This window comes from Euprymna scolopes, chromosome 46 (genome assembly GCF_053919585.1).
Source record: "Euprymna scolopes isolate OS-2025 chromosome 46, ASM5391958v1, whole genome shotgun sequence".
NCBI lineage: Eukaryota > Metazoa > Mollusca > Cephalopoda > Sepiida > Sepiolidae > Euprymna > Euprymna scolopes.
Genome location: NC_136527.1, coordinates 102,637,798 through 102,658,680, shown reverse-complemented (window position 1 = coordinate 102,658,680; position 20,883 = coordinate 102,637,798). Strand labels below are relative to the sequence as shown.

Below are 20,883 nucleotides of genomic sequence, written 5' to 3'. Positions count from 1 at the left end.
ATTATATAAATCAAAAAAAATTGTTAATAATTAAAAGAAAAAAATCATCACAGTAAAAATTATATATATGTAACAAAGAACACAAACAAACATGAAATTGCCATGAGTTTCAGCAAGAAGCAGAAAAGAGAAAAAGTGGAGATAACACCTGGGAAGTAACAGGTAAGAATTTTCTTTATTTCTTTTATTTCTTGTCTCGAATAGCACATAGATTTTTTTCATGTATATATTAAAAAAGAAATAACCCAAGTCCAAAAATTGATGGAAAAACTAAGCATTAAAGTTCAATTAAGCATTAAAAAAATAACTTCTAATAATTATGTGATCTACATATACAAATTGTCTCCCTTGAATATATATATATACATATGTATGTATAAATATGTATAAATATATTTATTCAAGGGAGACAATTTATATATTGTCTCCCTTGAATATATATATATAACCAACCCAGAGATGTCTCGTGATGCGGAGTTCGAATCGTTCGACTGGTATTAATCGTGACACCCTGCACTGAAGATTCCCGAAAGGATGAAACACTAGTGTCTGTAGGTATTTAATAATTATTATAGTAAAAAAATAATTATATATATATATATATAAATTGTATCCCTTGAATATATACTAGTATGGGTTCCTGGCGTAGCCCCGGTGTTTGGTGGTGTATGCTCACCCCCCCCCCCCCAACCAACCAAAAAAAAAAGCAAAAAAAACGGTTAATTTTTTTTTGATTTGCCCCCTATTATGAACCCTTAAAATTGTTTGTTTTGGGCTCAAATCAAGATATTAAGTTAGATCCATGTCCAAGAAAACTATATCTAAAATTTCAAGTGTTTAGACCCATAATTGTCGGAGGAGTTTTGTAGAGTTCTCAAAGGTCAAATCGTTGAACTTTGACACCTTAATCGACAAATTTCTGTCCAAATACCAATCGCATAGATTTTCCAAAATCTCAGTACCCTGTATATCAAATTTTGAGTCTGTAGACTAAAATTGACAGAGTTATTGCCTAGGGAAATGTACACACACACAGACAGATATTTTCACTTTTATAGATAGAAAGATATATAATGAGAGACAGAAAGATAACTATATACAATTATTAATGAATTAGTAGAGATAGTTGTTAAATTTTTGGGGATATGTATGGCAATTTAGATGACAAGACTTACTGCTAGAGTGCTCAATGCATTAGTAAAGGTTACTGTTTAGACTTAAAATATATATAGAGAAATTCAAATGACAGGACTTATATGTAGATCGCTCAATACATCAGTAGAGCAAGGTAATAAGTTTAAAAAATGCATACGTCAATTTAGATAACCACACTGTTTTTGGTATTCATGTGTGAATATGACATAATGTAATATAAATTTTAATAATTTTATTCAAAATGTTATGATTCTCAATAAAAAATCTAAAATGTCAATATTGCTCTATGTATGATAAAGCATTGGCATATAATTTTCTTTCAATAATATAAACGTTTGATAATATCAGCTCTTTCTAGTGATGAGCACTTATTTAAAGTGTAATTATTAAGTAAAAATCTAAATAAATGTGTTTATTGCTCTGTCTTACTCATATAACTTTAGTTAAATCTTAATATTTATATCTCTTGTAATAAAATAAACGTTTTATAATATTAGCTCTGTCATGTGTTGAGCACTAATTTCAAGTGTAATTATTAAGTAAAAATCTAAATAAAATGTGTTCATTGCTCTATGTCTTATTAGGCACTCTTATATAACTCTAGTTAAATCTTAATGTTTATTAATCCTTTAATAAAATAAACGTTTTATAATATCAGCTCTGTCTAGTGTTGAGCGGTTATTTCAAGTGTAATTATTAAGTAAAAATCTAAATAAAATGTGTTCATTGCTCTATGTCTTATTGAGCACTCTTATATAACTCTAGTTAAATCTTAATATTTATATCTCTTGTAATAAAATAAACGTTTTATAATATCAGCTCTGTCTAGTGTTAAGCAGTTATTTAAAGTGTAATTATTAAGTAAAAATCTAAATAAAATGTCTTTATTGCTCTATGTCTTATTGAGCACTCTTATATACCTCTGGTTAAATCTTAATGATTATTTATCCTGTAATTAATTAATCGTTTTATAATATCAGCTCTGTCTAGAGTTGAGCACTTATTTTAAAGTGTAATTATTAAGTAAAAATCTAAATAAAATGTGTTCATTGCTCTATGTCTTATTGAGCACTTTTATATAACTCAAGTTAAATCTTTGTTTATTTATCCTTTAATAAAATAAACGTTTTATAATATCAGCTCTTTCTAGTTTTGAGCACTTATTTCAAGTGTAATTATTAAGTAAAAATCTAAATAAAATGTCTTTATTGCTCTATGTCTCATTGAGCACTCTTATATAACTCTAGTTAAATCTTAATATTTATATCTCTTGTAATAAAATAAACGTTTTATAATATTAGCTGTGTCTAGTGTTAAGCAGTTGTTTAAAGTGTAATTCATAAGTAAAAATCTAAATAAAATGTCTTTATTGCTCTATGTCTCATTGAGCACTCTTATATACCTCTGGTTAAATCTTAATGTTTATTTATCCTGTAATAAATAGACGTTTTATAATATCAGCTCCGTCTAGTGTTGAGCACTTATTTAAAATGTAATTATTAAGTAAAAATCTAAATAAAATGTCTTTATTGCTCTATGTCTTATTGAGCACTCTTATATAACTTTGGTTAAATCTTAATATTTATATCTCTTGTAATAAAATAAATGTTTTATAGTATTAGCTGTGTCTAGAGTTGAGCACTTATTTTAAAGTGTATTTATTAAGTAAAAATCTAAATAAAATGTCTTTATTGCTCTATGTCTCATTGAGCCCTCTTATATAACTTTGGTTAAATCTTAATATTTATATCTCTTGTAATAAAATAAAGGTTTTATAATATCAGCTCTGTCTAGAGTTGAGCACTTATTTAAAGTGTAATTATTAAGTAAAAATCTAAATAAAATGTCTTTATTGCTCTATGTCTCATTGAGCACTCTTATATAACTTTGGTTAAATCTTAATATTTATATCTCTTGTAATAAAATAAACGTTTTATAATATCAGCTCTGTCTAGAGTGGAGCACTTATTTAAAGTGTAATTATTAAGTAAAAATCTAAATAAAATGTCTTTATTGCTCTATGTCTCATTAAGCACTCTTATATAACTCTGGTTAAATCTTAATGATTATTTATCCTGTAATTAATTAATCGTTTTATAATAGCAGCTCTGTCTAGTGTTGAGCACTTATTTCAAGTGTAATTATTAAGTAAAAATCTAAATAAAATGTCTTTATTGCTCTATGTCACATTGAGCACTCTTATATAACTCTGGTTAAATCTTAATGTTTATTTATCCTGTAATAAAATAGACGTTTTATAATATCAGCTCGGTCTAGTGTTGAGCACTTATTTAAAATGAAATTATTAAGTAAAAATCTAAATAAAATGTCTTTATTGCTCTATGTCTCATTGAGCAGTCTTATATACCTCTGGTTTAATCTTAATGATTATTTATCCTGTAATTAATTAATCGTTTTATAATATCAGCTCTGTCTAGAGTTGAGCACTTATTTTAAAGTGCATTTATTAAGTAAAAATCTAAATAAAATGTCTTTATTGCTCTATGTCTCATTGAGCAGTCTTATATACCTCTGGTTACATCTTAATGATTATTTATCCTGTAATTAATTAATCGTTTTATAATATCAGCTCTGTCTAGAGTTGAGCACTTATTTTAAAGTGTATTTATTAAGTAAAAATCTAAATAAAATGTCTTTATTGCTCTATGTCTCATTGAGCACTCTTATATAACTTTGGTTGTATCTTAATGTTTATATCTCTTGTAATAAAATAAACGTTTTATAGTATTAGCTGTGTCTAGAGTTGAGCACTTATTTTAAAGTGTATTTATTAAGTAAAAATCTAAATAAAATGTCTTTATTGCTCTATGTTTCATTAAGCAGTCTTATATACCTCTGGTTAAATCTTAATGATTATTTATCCTGTAATTAATTTAACTCTTGTTAAATCTTAATGTTTATTTATCCTGTAATTAATTAATCGTTTTATAATATCAGTTCTGTCTAGAGGTGAGCACTTATTTTAAAGTGTATTTATTAAGTAAAAATCTTAATGATTATTTATCCTGTAATTAATTTAACTCTTGTTAAATCTTAATGTTTATTTATCCTGTAATTAATTAATCGTTTTATAATATCAGTTCTGTCTAGAGGTGAGCACTTATTTTAAAGTGTATTTATTAAGTAAAAATCTAAATAAAATGTCTTTATTGCTCTATGTCTCATTAAGCAGTCTTATATACCTCTGGTTACATCTTAATGATTATTTATCCTGTAATTAATTAATCGTTTTATAATATCAGCTCTGTCTAGTGTTGAGCACTGATTTTAAAGTGTATTTATTAAGTAAAAATCTAAATAAAATGTCTTTATTGCTCTATGTCTCATTAATCAGTCTTATATACCTCTGGTTACATCTTAATGATTATTTATCCTGTAATTAATTAATCGTTTTATAATATCAGCTCTGTCTAGAGTTGAGCACTTATTTTAAAGTGTAATTATTAAGTAAAAATCTAAATAAAATGTGTTCATTGCTCTATGTCTTATTGAGCACTTTTATATAACTCAAGTTAAATCTTTGTTTATTTATCCTTTAATAAAATAAACGTTTTATAATATCAGCTCTTTCTAGTTTTGAGCACTTATTTCAAGTGTAATTATTAAGTAAAAATCTAAATAAAATGTCTTTATTGCTCTATGTCTCATTGAGCACTCTTATATAACTCTAGTTAAATCTTAATATTTATATCTCTTGTAATAAAATAAACGTTTTATAATATTAGCTGTGTCTAGTGTTAAGCAGTTGTTTAAAGTGTAATTCATAAGTAAAAATCTAAATAAAATGTCTTTATTGCTCTATGTCTCATTGAGCACTCTTATATAACTCTGGTTAAATCTTAATGTTTATTTATCCTGTAATAAAATAGACGTTTTATAATATCAGCTCCGTCTAGTGTTGAGCACTTATTTAAAATGTAATTATTAAGTAAAAATCTAAATAAAATGTCTTTATTGCTCTATGTCTTATTGAGCACTCTTATATAAGTTTGGTTAAATCTTAATATTTATATCTCTTGTAATAAAATAAATGTTTTATAGTATTAGCTGTGTCTAGAGTTGAGCACTTATTTTAAAGTGTATTTATTAAGTAAAAATCTAAATAAAATGTCTTTATTGCTCTATGTTTCATTGAGCACTCTTATATAACTTTGGTTAAATCTTAATATTTATATCTCTTGTAATAAAATAAACGTTTTATAATATCAGCTCTGTCTAGAGTTGAGCACTTATTTAAAGTGTAATTATTAAGTAAAAATCTAAATAAAATGTCTTTATTGCTCTATGTCTCATTAAGCACTTTATATACCTCTGGTTAAATCTTAATGTTTATTTATCCTGTAATAAAATAGACGTTTTATAATATCAGCTCGGTCTAGTGTTGAGCACTTATTTAAAATGTAATTATTTAGTAAAAATCTAAATAAAATGTCTTTATTGCTCTATGTCTCACTAAGCACTCTTATATACCTCTGGTTAAATCTTAATGTTTATTTATCCTGTAATAAAATAGATGTTTTATAATATCAGCTCGGTCTAGTGTTGAGCACTTATTTAAAATGTAATTATTTAGTAAAAATCTAAATAAAATGTCTTTATTGCTCTATGTCTCATTAAGCACTCTTATATACCTCTGGTTAAATCTTAATGATTATTTATCCTGTAATTAATTAATCGTTTTATAATATCAGCTCTGTCTAGAGTTGAGCACTTATTTTAAAGTGTATTTATTAAGTAAAAATCTAAATAAAATGTCTTTATTGCTCTATGTCTCATTGAGCAGTCTTATATACCTCTGGTTACATCTTAATGATTATTTATCCTGTAATTAATTAATCGTTTTATAATAGCAGCTCTGTCTAGTGTTGAGCACTTATTTCAAGTGTAATTATTAAGTAAAAATCTAAATAAAATGTCTTTATTGCTCTATGTCACATTGAGCACTCTTATATAACTCTGGTTAAATCTTAATGTTTATTTATCCTGTAATAAAATAGACGTTTTATAATATCAGCTCGGTCTAGTGTTGAGCACTTATTTAAAATGTAATTATTTAGTAAAAATCTAAATAAAATGTCTTTATTGCTCTATGTCTCATTAAGCACTCTTATATACCTCTGGTTAAATCTTAATGATTATTTATCCTGTAATTAATTAATCGTTTTATAATATCAGCTCTGTCTAGAGTTGAGCACTTATTTTAAAGTGTATTTATTAAGTAAAAATCTAAATAAAATGTCTTTATTGCTCTATGTCTCATTGAGCAGTCTTATATACCTCTGGTTACATCTTAATGATTATTTATCCTGTAATTAATTAATCGTTTTATAATATCAGCTCTGTCTAGAGTTGAGCACTTATTTTAAAGTGTATTTATTAAGTAAAAATCTAAATAAAATGTCTTTATTGCTCTATGTCTCATTGAGCAGTCTTATATACCTCTGGTTAAATCTTAATGATTATTTATCCTTTAATTAATTAATCGTTTTATAATATCAGCAAGTTAAATCTTTGTTTATTTTTCCTGTAATAAAATAGACGTTTTATAATATCAGCTCTGTCTAGTGTTGAGCACTTATTTCAAGTGTAATTATTAAGTAAAAATCTAAATAAAATGTCTTTATTGCTCTATGTCACATTGAGCACTCTTATATAACTCTGGTTAAATCTTAATGTTTATTTATCCTGTAATTAATTAATCGTTTTATAATATCAGCTCTGTCTAGAGTTGAGCACTTATTTTAAAGTGTATTTATTAAGTAAAAATCTAAATAAAATGTCTTTATTGCTCTATGTCTCATTGAGCAGTCTTATATACCTCTGGTTAAATCTTAATGATTATTTATCCTTTAATTAATTTATCGTTTTATAATATCAGCAAGTTAAATCTTTGTTTATTTATCCTGTAATAAAATAGACGTTTTATAATATCAGCTCTGTCTAGTGTTGAGCACTTATTTTAAAGTGTATTTATTAAGTAAAAATCTAAATAAAATGTCTTTATTGCTCTATGTCTCATTGAGCACTCTTATATAACTCTGGTTAAATCTTAATGCTTATTTATCCTGTAATAAAATAGACGTTTTATAATATCAGCTCTGCCTAGTGTTGAGCACTTATTTAAAATGTAATTAATCAGTAAAAATCTAAATAAAATGTCTTTATTGCTCTATGTCTTATTGAGCACTCTTATATAACTCTTGTTAAATCTTAATGTTTACTTAGCCTGTAATAAAATAAACGTTTTATAATATCAGCTCTGTCTAGTGTTGAGCACTTATTTAAAGTGTAATTATTAAGTAAAAATCTAAATAAAATGTCTTTATTGCTCTATGTCTTATTGAGCACTCTTATATAACTCTGGTTAAATCTTAATATTTATTTAGCCTGTAATAAATAAACGTTTTATAATATCAGCTCTGTCTTGAGCACATTTTAAAAATGTAATTATTAAGTAAAAATCTTAATAAATGTCTTTATGTCTCATTGAGCACTCTTAATTAACTCTGATAAATCTTAATATTTATATCTCTTGTAATAAAATAAACGTTTTATAATATCAGCTCTGTCTAGTGTTGAGCAGTTATTTAAAGTGTAATTATTAACTAAAAATCTAAATAAAATGTCTTTATTGCTCTATATCTCATTGAGCACTCCTATATAACTCTGGTTCAATATTAATGTGTATTTATCCTGTAATAAAATAAACGTTTTATAATATCAGCTCTGGCTAGTTTTGAGCACTATTTCAAGTGTAATTATTCAGTAAAAATCTAAATAAATTATATAATGCTCGGTCATAGATATTTGAATAAAAGTAACCTGTTATAATATCAGCTCTTTTTTCGAAGCTTTGTATTTAGTTTTGAAAACATTTGTCATTTATAGCAGAGAAATTTCCTGTAAGAGTGCTCAATGTATGAGTTAATTTTTGGAGTTATTTGAAAAATACAAATTTCTGTTATGCGATCCAAAATTTTCTTTGAGACTGCAAAATAGATAAGTACAGCTCTGTAGTGAGTTTTAAAATTGTGTATTGCGAGTATGCTGGAAAAGTAATTACCAGAGTGCTTAATACTGTGGTAGAGTTCTGTGGAAAGATTTGAAAGAATTTTTCTCATTTGTGCTAGACAAATTTACTTTGAGTAAAGCTCTTTCGTACGTTTAAACAATATATATATATATATATATATATATATATATATATATATATATATATATATATATATATATATGCCAATGATGCTTGCATGTGCTCCATAGTTTAATATAGCTGTGTAGTAAATTTAACAATTGTGTTGTTTAATTATGCAAGACGATTTTACTTTAAGAGTGCTCAATGCATTTATAGAGCTTTGTAGTAAGATTTGGAAACATTTTGGCAATTATTTTAGACAAATCTACTTTCAGAGTGCTTAATATATTAGTAGAGCTTAATAAAACCTTTGAGAAACAGATATGGCATTTCAACTGCATAAATTTATTTTTACAGAGTTCAATACATTAGTAGAGCTAAATATAGACTTTCAAAAAATATGTATGGCAATTCAGCTACACGAATATACTTTGAGAGTGCTCAATACATTAGTAGACGAAAGCATAAAATTCAGAAAACATGAAGAGCTCTGCAGTATGTTTTAAAAACCTAAATGTCAATACGTAAGTATAGATATACTGTAAGTTTTTAATATATATATATATATATATATATATATATGTATATATATATGACAAGTATTTGAAACAAGCTTCCTATTTGAGTGCCTAATATATTTGATAGCTCTATGGTAACTTTAAAAAACATATTTCCAAATTATGTTAGACAAATTGTCTTTGAGAGTGCTCATTTTTAAGTAGAGCTCTGTAGAAAATTTTTGAGACATGTTCAGCAATTTAAGTTCATATCAGTTAATAAATAGAGCTGTATAGTGAGTTTTGCAAGCTTATATGTCACTTATCCTAGACAAGTTAACTCTTGTAGCTGTGCAATACATAAGTAGAGTTCTGCATTAGTTTTGGGGGTATGGTTCTCACTGTATTAGGGCAATAACTTGGACACATTATACTCTGGACAAATCCATTGAGGACAACCAAAGGTACCCTGTTTTTTTCCACTCTGTTGAATAAGACTCATCCGTCTGTGTTCACTCTTGGGACATTAAAACAAAAAAGGTGAAGAATTAAAAAAAAAACGAATGCAAAAATGTAAATGTCTTTGCAAGTCATTCATTTTCATAACACAAAAATATCTGTAAGAAATTGATAAAAGAATGCACAAACAATAAAATACAACTTTCCTGTCTTGGAATCTAAAATCAGTAGAAACTTCCCCTACTGAAATTCCCGCACACCTCAAAAAAAAAGAAAAGAATCCTTCCTAATGCAATACTTTTCAAGCAATTACAGTGTCAGACTTGGTACTGCAATGCTCTGTAAACTGAAAAAATATGTATAAAAAAAATTGTTAAGCAAAATTGATTCATGTTAACACCTCTCCCAACACCACAGATTAACTACAAAAATACTTGATAAAGCAAAACACAATTACAAATGTGTATGAAAAAAATAAAAATAAAAAAATAAAAAAAATCAACCAAGCAATGGATCATGATTTTCTGGTGTTTGATGGAATGTGAGTAGGCATACAGCCTGGATAATTTTCAAAGGTAAGTGATGATATTCATTATTATTGTCTTTTTGGATTAGTTCAGATATATCTCATAACTATAATTGTTTTATGTATATATTTATATGTCTAGATGTTATGTGTGCTATTTGCATGTTCCCTTTAGAAAAGAAAATCTACAAGTGTATTCTGATGTAAAATTAACCAGTAAAACCAATGCTTGTGTTTCTGATACACCAACTATTTCTTATTATCATATAAGTTGAATCATGAAATTTATCTCCCTTGCCTGTCTCTCTTTATACCTCTGTATTTATCTAGATCTGTCTATCTCTCTCTTCTTATTCTTTATCCCTATTAGCCGTCTTGCCAACCCCTATGTGCGAACTTATAAATTTAAACATGTCTAGATTGATAAGCTTCTCATTTACCGGTACCTAACTCCCGTTTTGAAGTTAGAAGTTTTAACTTAAATACACGTTGATGTGTCAAGGTAACAGCAGGCATCGATCGGGCACTTCCAGACGCCAACCTACACAGTGCAGAGAAAGAACAGAAAAGAAACTAAGTCCCGATGTGCCTAGCAGATCAGAAGGCATTTTGCTACGCCTACATGCACCCAACATGGAAGTAGGCGTCGATCGGGCACTTCCAGACACTTACTTACACTGTTTTGATCTTGGAAATTTTCAATTGAATACACGTTGACTTGACTTGGTCTATAGGATTCTCATTTACCTATACCTACGTCCCCTCTTGTTTGGACTTAAAAATTTTCAATTGAATACACGTTGACTTGACTTGGTCTATAGGATTCTCATTTACCTATACCTACGTCCCCTCTTGTTTGGACTTAGAAATTTTCAATTGAATACACGTTGACTTGCATTGGTCTATAGGATTCTCATTTACCTATACCTACGTCCCCTCTTGTTTGGACTTAGAAATTTTCAATTGAATACACGTTGACTTGACTTGGTCTATAGGATTCTCATTTACCTATACCTACGTCCCCTCTTGTTTGGAGTTAGAAATTTTCAATTGAATACGCGTTGATTTGACTTGGTCTATAGGATTCTCATTTACCTATACCTACGTCCCCTCTTGTTTGGACTTAGAAATTTTCAATTGAATACACGTTGACTTGACTTGGTCTATAGGATTCTCATTTACCTATACCTACGTCCCCTCTTGTTTGGACTTAGAAATTTTCAATTGAATACACGTTGAGATGACTTGGTCTATAGGATTCTCATTTACCTATACCTACGTCCCCTCTTGTTTGGACTTAGAAATTTTCAATTGAATACACGTTGACTTGCATTGGTCTATAGGATTCTCATTTACCTATACCTACGTCCCCTCTTGTTTGGACTTAGAAATTTTCAATTGAATACGCGTTGATTTGACTTGGTCTATAGGATTCTCATTTACCTATACCTACGTCCCCTCTTGTTTGGACTTAGAAATTTTCAATTGAATACGCGTTGATTTGACTTGGTCTATAGGATTCTCATTTACCTATACCTTCGTCCCCTCTTGTTTGGACTTAGAAATTTTCAATTGAATACACGTTGAGATGACTTAGTCTATAGGATTCTCATTTACCTATACCAACGTCCCATCTTGTTTGGACTTAGAAATTTTCAATTGAATTCACGTTGAGATGACTTGGTCTATAGGATTCTCATTTACCTATACCTTCGTCCCCTCTTGTTTGGACTTAGAAATTTTCAATTGAATACGCGTTGATTTGACTTGGTCTATAGGATTCTCATTTACCTATACCAACGTCCCATCTTGTTTGGACTTAGAAATTTTCAATTGAATTCACGTTGAGATGACTTGGTCTATAGGATTCTCATTTACCTATATCTACGTCCCCTCTTGTTTGGACTTAGAAATTTTCAATTGAATACAACCTGAATGACTTGGTCTATAGGATTCTCATTTACCTATACCTTCGTCCCCTCTTGTTTGGACTTAGAAATTTTCAATTGAATACAACCTGAATGCCTTGGTCTATAGGATTCTCATTTACCTATACCTACGTCCCCTCTTGTTTGGACTTAGAAATTTTCAATTGAATACACGTTGAGATGACTTGGTCTATAGGATTCTCATTTACCTATACCTACGTCCCCTCTTGTTTGGACTTAGAAATTTTCAATTGAATACACGTTGAGATGACTTGGTCTATAGGATTCTCATTTACCTATACCTACGTCCCCTCTTGTTTGGACTTAGAAATTTTCAATTGAATACACGTTGAGATGACTTGGTCTATAGGATTCTCATTTACCTATACCTACGTCCCCTCTTGTTTGGACTTAGAAATTTTCAATTGAATACACGTTGAGATGACTTGGTCTATAGGATTCTCATTTACCTATACCAACGTCCCCTCTTGTTTGGACTTAGAAATTTTCAATTGAATACACGTTGAGATGACTTGGTCTATAGGATTCTCATTTACCTATACCTACGTCCCCTCTTGTTTGGACTTAGAAATTTTCAATTGAATACACGTTGAGATGACTTGGTCTATAGGATTCTCATTTACCTATACCTACGTCCCCTCTTGTTTGGACTTAGAAATTTTCAATTGAATACGCGTTGATTTGACTTGGTCTATAGGATTCTCATTTACCTATACCAACGTCCCCTCTTGTTTGGACTTAGAAATTTTCAATTGAATACAACCTGAATGACTTGGTCTATAAGATTCTCATTTACCTATACCTACGTCCCCTCTTGTTTGGACTTAGAAATTTTCAATTGAATACAACCTGAATGACTTGGTCTATAGGATTCTCATTTACCTATACCTATGTCCCCTCTTGTTTTGACTTTGAAATTTTCAATTGAATACAACCTGAATAACTTGGTCTATAAGATTCTCATTTACCTATACCTACGTCCCCTCTTGTTTGGACTTTGAAATTTTCAATTGAATACACGCTGAGATGACTTGGTCTATAGGATTCTCATCTTCCTATACCTACGTCCCTTCTTGTTTGGACTTAGAAATTTTCAATTGAATACACGCTGAAATGACTTAGTCTATAGGATTCTCATCTTCCTATACCAACGTCCCTTCTTGTTTGGACTTAGAAATTTTCAATTGAATACACGCTGAAATGACTTGGTCTACAGGCTTCTCATCTTCCTATACCTACGTCCCTTCTTGTTTGGACTTATAAATTTTCAATTGAATACACGCTGAGATGACTTGGTCTATAGGATTCTCATCTTCCTATACCTACGTCCCCTCTTGTTTGGACTTAGAAATTTTCAATTGAATACACGCTGAGATGACTTGGTCTATAGGATTCTCATTTACCGATACCTACATCCCCTCTCGTTTGGACTTATAAATTTTCATTTGAATACAATCTGAGATCCCTTGGTCTCTGTATTCTCATCTACCTATACCTACATCCCCTCTTGTTTGGACTTAGAAATTTTCAATTGAATACAATCTGAGATCCCTTGGTCTACAGGCTTCTCATCTACCTACGTCCCTTCTTGTTTTGACTTTGAAATTTTCAATTGAATACACGCTGAGATGACTTGGTCTATAGGATTCTCATCTTCCTATACCTACGTCCCCTCTTGTTTGGACTTATAAATTTTCATTTGAATACAATCTGAGATGCCTTGGTCTATAGGATTCTCATCTACCTATACCTTCGTCCCCTCTTGTTTGGACTTAGATGTGAAACTCTCTTTTTTACTCTACAAGAGGGAGTGGCTAGTGGTAGATGCACCAGCTCAGATGTGGCAACAATACTCCATGCATGAGTGAATAGTTGCTTTGGAGAGATACACGATTGTCTCAGGTGTGAGTAGTTTTGTAACACGATAGAGGGAACTCGCCTCCCCCGCCATTATGAAAAAAAATGTCATGAATCACAGGAAGATAACTCAGCAATAATTCATTGCGACTAAATTTGTTATAGTGTTGACAAATTCCCATTAAGCGTGGTCCTGGCTATGATCTTAAACGGTATCTGATGGTGAGGCTCCAGCTTGGGTTTTTTTTTAGTTTCGAGCCACCCTTTAATTGCCATTCCTCCCAGGTCCGCTCTGACCCGGAGTGGTAGTACCTGTTAGGGTCCCAACTATGGGTTAAATAGAAACCAACTTGAAAAAAAAAACAAATATATTCTATTAAGAAATTGTTCTTCAAAATCACTGGATTCAGCATTAAATAACCTGAAAAGGGTTGATATGCCGTAACACAAAAACTAACCTATTAAGTGCTTAAAAATAATTTTTTTTTATAAAACTGAAACCACTTCATCAATTTATGTGATTTTTGGAATATGACATTTTTGTTTCATGACTGGTAGATACATCAGATGTTTTTTATTAAATTGGTTGAATTCTAAATCCAAACTTTTTTTTTCCAAACAAGACATATTACCACTTGAATGTAAAAGATAACTATTTTTTATGATTAAAAAAAAACGAAAAGAAAAATAAATAAAACAAACAAAACCAGTTTTTTTGATCGATTTTTTAAATTTAATGTTATTTTATTTTACACTGCAAAAGCTGTTCAAAATTTAGCATCTTTTTGGGGTATTTTTTATTTTAATTCAATTCTTAAATTATTTTTTCCCCTCTTCAAGATTCTTTTTTTTTCCTGGATGTGAGGATCTCATATTTTAAAAGACAAAAATTCTTTGTAATTAATTAAAATTTTTTTTTTTTAGCTTAAATAGCCTGGCAAGGGTTAAGGAGAGGGAGGAAAAAAAGTCTTTATTCATAACATCATTTAAAATTTAAATAAAAAAAGGGAAAAAAGCGCTCTTTTATCTCCAAGAGTTGCCTCCCTTGTTCTTTAAAAAAAAGTGTGTGTGAATCTGGTTATTTCATACTCTAAACCCCCCCCCATCTCTCCCTAAAAGTAAAGGTGATAACTATATGCTCTGGCATCTAAGAGAATTTATTTACCTGTAGACATTATTACATATTTCCGTCTCCCATCATAATTAGCATAAATTCTAAAAAAAATTACGAAAAATGATCTTGTAGAAGATGTGCTAGATGCATGTTAAGCAAAAATAAATAATTCACAATTGCGTTCATATATTCATTGTTTAAAAATAGCAAACCCTTAATTTAAGTCAAGAGAGATAAATCAGTTTGTCAAACTGAATTGGTTGCACAACTCTTCTACATTAAAACATACGATAGAACTCAATAATTTGATAAATAATGTTTTTTTGTTTGTAATTATTTTTCTACTGAATCATTTTTGGCGGGAATGTATACTAATGATTTCACTTGAAATGAGTTGATTTAAAAGTTCACCAATCTACACAAGCACCTAAGAGTGTAAGCTGACAATAAGTTTTAGATAAGAAGAGGCATTGCGTGAGATTGTTTCTACCTGGAATAAATATATATATATATATATATATGTCATCTACATGCAGTACTGTTTCACTGTATCACAGCCCACCAGTGTGGCTAGACTAGCAGCTAAATAAAGAATAATAAAAACTTTATATATTTCTGTGGAGATGTTTTTTCAATTATATTTCACCTTTTATTTATATCAATCCTTTAATTCTTAAAGCTCAATGTAACTACAGAGCATACGACAAATAAATGACAAAGGCCTATATTTCAAATTTCAAGTTGTCCATAAATAAATTGTAAGATGGTCAACATCGTGAAATTTGGCATATAGGCCTTTGTCATTTATTTGTCATATGCTCTGTAGTTACATTGAGCTTAAAAAATTAATGGATAATATATGTATATTTAAAGAATTTTGTAAGTTTTATCTTTGAATATTTCTAAACTTGTATAGAAGAAGAAATACAATTGGGTTGTCGTAGGTGAAGGTTTGGAAGGCAGAACATTCCCTCTTTCACTTCTTCTTCAAATATTTTGACGTATATCTGATGACGTGAGATTCCATGTAAATTATTATCGTATGGCCATACAATGCCGATAAATTTTGTTACGGTTTTAAAATAAATTGTGACTTTTTTTAACTCCCCCTCCCCTTCATTATTTTTTCTTTTTTTTACCAATGACAAAAATGGACACTATTTTTGCTTTGAGGTTGATGCGATGCCAGGCCATTATTTGGTATTGTCTTGGACATGCTTGTGAAATTTTATTGATAACTACAAAAAAAAATGTACTATCAATAATAATTAAAAGAAAATATTGGAGTATTTAAAAAAAAAAATTTTTGAGTATTTTTTTTAAAAAATGAAAGGCCTGTATATATTGTTGTCGGACTATTGGAGATTTCACTTTTCTCGACAAAAACAAAAAAAAACTTTCAAGAATATTTTCCAAGAGGAAAAGAACAGAAAAAAAGCCCAGACACAAACGAAGATGTTGTTAGCCTCGAACCCCCTTTCCCTCCCAACTCCATTCTCTTTACTTTTTTTTGCCTTATTTTGTTTTTATGTATCGTTTATAGAAATCAAATTACACACACACTCAAGTATACACGGGCAGACACGCACACACAGCCAGCCGCAATCTCATCCTGGAAGTCGTCTCGGCTCGTTGGCCTCTCGCTAACTCGGAGAGTTTTTTGAGGGCGATCCATTCTCGTTGCTGCTGCTGCTCCATTTGAACTGCGCCATAATGGGGTCGTCGAGTGACCCCTGGTTGCTCATGCTCTGGAGCTGACCCTTCCGACTGTTGACGTCGCCTCTGAGAAAACGTTCCACTTTGTCGACGCAGGCGTCCTGATAGTCATGGATCCACCTGGAAAAAGATAACGGAGAAAAAAATGAAATCAAAATTGGAAACAAGTTGACCAGATTTTATGAATTTTTGAGATGAGGATTTTTTGGACTAACGTTCTCATCTTGATTGGCATTGTACAACGTTTCAGTTTATGCAAGATGAGATTTAAAAAAAAAAATATTTTACATGGAAATCGCCATTTGTCAAGACCCAGAAGCAACTCGGGGATAAGGGTTATTGTGTGTACAGTAATCAATGGGGTTGTGTTGTAGTATTGGTTTTTATCAAGGCCCAGAGGCCACTTGAGGATATGGGTTAATGTGAAAGATCCTTCTTAAGCAGCCCCTAGGAATCTTTCAAACCATTTCAGTTGGTGTTGATAAATGGTCTACATTTTTAATGAGTGTATATATATATATATATATATATATATATATATATATATAAAATTGTCTGTCAGACACTTAAAGTCCATGAGCCCAAAAATGACTTCCATCACCACAGGACCATTTTAATAGACAAATGCCTGTATCTATACACAGATGATGTTACAAAGTCTTAGCTTTGTACGACAGCTAAGTCTCTCTCTTGGTTCAAAATGTTGAGATCCAGAAACAAGTTAAACTGCAGACCAGCTTAATGCGAGTACTGGTCTCCTGCTTTATGGTTTTTTAAATCAGAGATTTGCTTCTCCTAGAAAGCTTGCCTTCACCACGGCTTACAGGGCCCTCTCAACCCCAACACACACATACATACACACAAACACACACCGTGCTAGTTGGCCGTTGACCCCCAAAAAGGGTTCATTCGCTCTTTGGAAGGTCTTGTTTTTAATCCTTCAGGGAGACTAGCCACTCTATACACATACATACATACATACCGGACATAAGAACAACTCACCTGACTCCATTAAAGAAGGTAATTGAACGGATGTCTTCCGGAAGTTTTTCACTGGGAGGCCAGTCAAAATTATCCATTATTGGAATTATATTGCATTTATGCTCTAGAGCTGCTGCAATTTCCTGTTTTGATGAAAAAAAGAAAATTATTATATACAATTAGAGTTTGTGCTAAATGAAACAGATTTACATTTAGAGAACACTAGCAGGGGTACCCGGTGTTGCCCGAGCCATAAGAAACGTTGATGCGTTGGAACACATCTAATAAAAGAAAAAATTGTGTATGCTTTCAGCGTCCTAAATTCACGTACAGCAAATATTCATAAAATCATTAATTTGGATTTCAAAAGTTTTAGCGAGACGTGCAAAAACACACAGAGACGACTTTCCTTTATATAATAGACTAGCCTGAGTGCCCGGGTGTTTGGAGGTGTGTGCTAAGTAAAAACAGAACACAAAAAGTGGTAGTAGGCAGGTAGGCGTGAACCCGTACCATGAAGGAGGAAAAGAGCGTGAAAAAAAATGCTGTTGCGTCCATCGTAAACCAGAAGTGGCAAAGCTTTAAATTAAGGCTAGTCAATTGAAAAGTGATGACTTTCGAAAATATCCGAAAAAAAAAAATCTGCTAAATAGACATACAGAAAACAATTTTGGACAAATATGGTAAAATAGTCCCAAAAATGGAGTGTTTTTATTAGCCCTAAAAGAGCCCCTGGGGCACACCCAAGAGTTATTGCGAAGTATAGACAAACAAAATTATATAGAAATCAGTTAGTTACAACTTTTCAGAAAGTTTTATAAAATCCAAGGCATCATTTTTTTTTTATAAGCACAAAAGTGTAAGAAAGGCACCCCTAGGGGGACAACTGGAGTTTTCCCGAAAAATTCGTTTTGTTACTTTTTTTTTTAACTCATATCATGTTTAATGTTTGTGCAAAATTTCAAAAAATTCCAAGGCGTATTTAATGAGAAAAATGTGGATGGACGAACGAAACGACGGATAAAGGTGAATTTTCTGCATATGTCTATTTAGCAGTTTTGCATGGTGTTGAACTAAAATTTACATATGTTAAGGCCTTGGGGAGTGGGGCAAAATGATGGACTTGTCATTTCTTTTTTTTTTGCATGATGCAGAACTCAAATTTACATATGTTAAAGCCTAAAACTGCACCGTTTGATCATTTTCACCAGGATTTGACGTCCCCTGGGGACTTTTGGGGCTAAATCGGGGGGGGGGGAGAATTCTGAACTTAGTCATTTTTTTTATGCCTCGTTCACTGTGCACTCACGGGGGACCACGCATGCTTCACTTGTTTTTTTTTTGTTTGTTTTTTTCTTAATGCGCAATCCTCTGAAAAAATATTTTGATCAACAATTGCTAATAATAATTTCGTGAATACCTAATCATTCCCTTCCTCCAAATAATAATAACAACCATAACAAACAACAAAAAAAAACTGCGCAAACGTTGTCTTACCTTGTGTACCCAATCTTTGCGATCATTATCATCAACGCAACGGTCCAGTGCCTGCGGTGTGAGAACCAAAATAAAGTTTCGTGCCTTCTGCACGCTCTTCAGTAAGCCGACATCAAACTTGCCCGCACGCAACCGCTCAATGTCAAGGAATACGGAAAAGCCACGCAACTGGAGATGTACTTTGAGTAAACTACACAAAGATAAAAAGATAAAAAAAATATTTTTATTTTTTTTTACAAAGGAGTCCCTGCTTATCAAGACCCATAGCCCACTCGAGGGTAAGGGTTAATGAGTGTACGATAAGTTAATGGTATTATGTAATCGTCGGGAGAGACAAAGTAATTCAGTTATTGGTCTATCTATCTAATTGTCTATCTATCCAATTGTCTATCTAATTGTCTATCTACCTACTTATCTATCTATCTAATTGTCTATCTACCTACTTATCTATCTATCTAATTGTCTATCTACCTACTTATCTATCTATCTAATTGTCTATCTATCTAATTGTCTATCTATCTAATTGTCTATCTATCCAGCAAAGTAAACAATAGATTCGTGGGAAACAAGGAGTTGAGAGAGATGCAGGTGCAGAAAGGTGGAACACATGCATCAAATCTGTTGCCAATGTTGCTGACAAAATCATGGGATCCTTCTACTGCTCCAGCAAATATCTTACTGCTGATGCAATTCTCTACCTGTATAAAAGCCAAGTACGTTCAAGGACGGAGTACTGCTGTCACATCTGGGCAGGAGCTGCTAGAAAGACCTTACTTATCCTGCCTTTTGACAGAGCTCAAAATAGACTTCGTAACCTAGTGGGGAATGCCCTTTTCTCTTTTCTGCAGCCTCTTTCCCACAGAAGAGACGTTGTGAGCCTGTCTCTGCTTTATCCTTATTTTCATTGCAAGTGTTCGTCTGAACTCCGATCTATGGCCCCCCTCACCAAATTTCACGAAAAACGCTCGTCTAGCTGAAAACACTATCAATAATTTCCCCCCCTCTTTATCTGTGCCTAAACCATCCATCCATCCGTCTACCTATCTATCCATCCATCCATCCATCTATCTCTCCATCCATCTGTCCAATTGTCTATCCATCTCATCCATATCAGATTTATAAAAACATCGAAGAAGGTGTTTTCATCCGCACATGTTCCAACGAGAAACTGTTCAACCTTGCAAGACTGAAGGCCAAGACCAAAACCAAACTCAGTTGCAAAGGATAGTTGATAGCTTCTCTCAAACAATCAAGAAGATTGGCCTACAAATCAACATAAAGACAGAAATGACTAACACAGTGAAATAACTGTAATTTGTCTAATAAGATTGGCTTCAAATTTTGACATCTGCCATTTGAAGGCTAGTATTCTATAAAAATCATGATTTTTTTTTATTATCTGTTAGTGTTTAGGTAAAAATTGAATTAAAAACAAAATTTGATTTTAAGAGTTACTTCCCCTTGTAGCTTAAAACATTGTAAACTTAATAGAAGGGTTCTTGTTATATTCGCATGAACAAAATGTGTTTATCTGTAAATGTTCTTATTCACTTGCCTTGCCTCCCCACGAGGGCAAAGTTAGCCACAAGGTTGGTTTTTAATGTGGCGAAAATCCAACTCCACAAAAAATGGGGCACTCTGGATAGAAACAAAAATAAAATTTGCCTCAGTCTAGAAGGCTTTCTCTCCTCCACGGACCGAGGACAGAAAAAATCGTTAAACATTTTGTACATTTATCTTTTTTTTTTTTCGATTTAATAAAGCACGTAACAATGGACGAAAAGGAGTGTGACAGTGTACCTTGCTAACTGAGAACCATTTGATCGTCTGTAGCTGATAAAAACATCTATTTTTTTTATTCGTCGTGCGTCACCACCACCACTGCCGTTATCATCCATCAGGGAACACATGCCGCTCTGTGGGAAGGCTAGCACTGCGGAAGAGAAATGACGCATTTATAAAAAAAAAGGAAATTT

General features: G+C 31.2%; 1 protein-coding gene across 1 annotated transcript in view; it reads right to left on the bottom strand.

Annotated features, from left to right (window-relative positions):
- Positions 1–16,208: 16,208 nt before the first annotated feature.
- The window catches only part of LOC145270193 (NAD(+) hydrolase sarm1-like), a 15,341-nt gene continuing 10,666 nt past the window's right edge, over positions 16,209–20,883 (bottom strand). Inside the window, exons 4-7 of the mRNA XM_080125823.1 lie at positions 20,708–20,840; positions 18,908–19,097; positions 17,432–17,553; positions 16,209–16,549 (exon numbers count right to left, since the gene is read on the bottom strand). Coding sequence (XP_079981949.1) covers positions 16,357–16,549; positions 17,432–17,553; positions 18,908–19,097; positions 20,708–20,840 — 638 coding nt within the window. The 3' untranslated portion in view covers positions 16,209–16,356. The remainder of the gene's footprint in view (positions 16,550–17,431; positions 17,554–18,907; positions 19,098–20,707; positions 20,841–20,883) is intronic.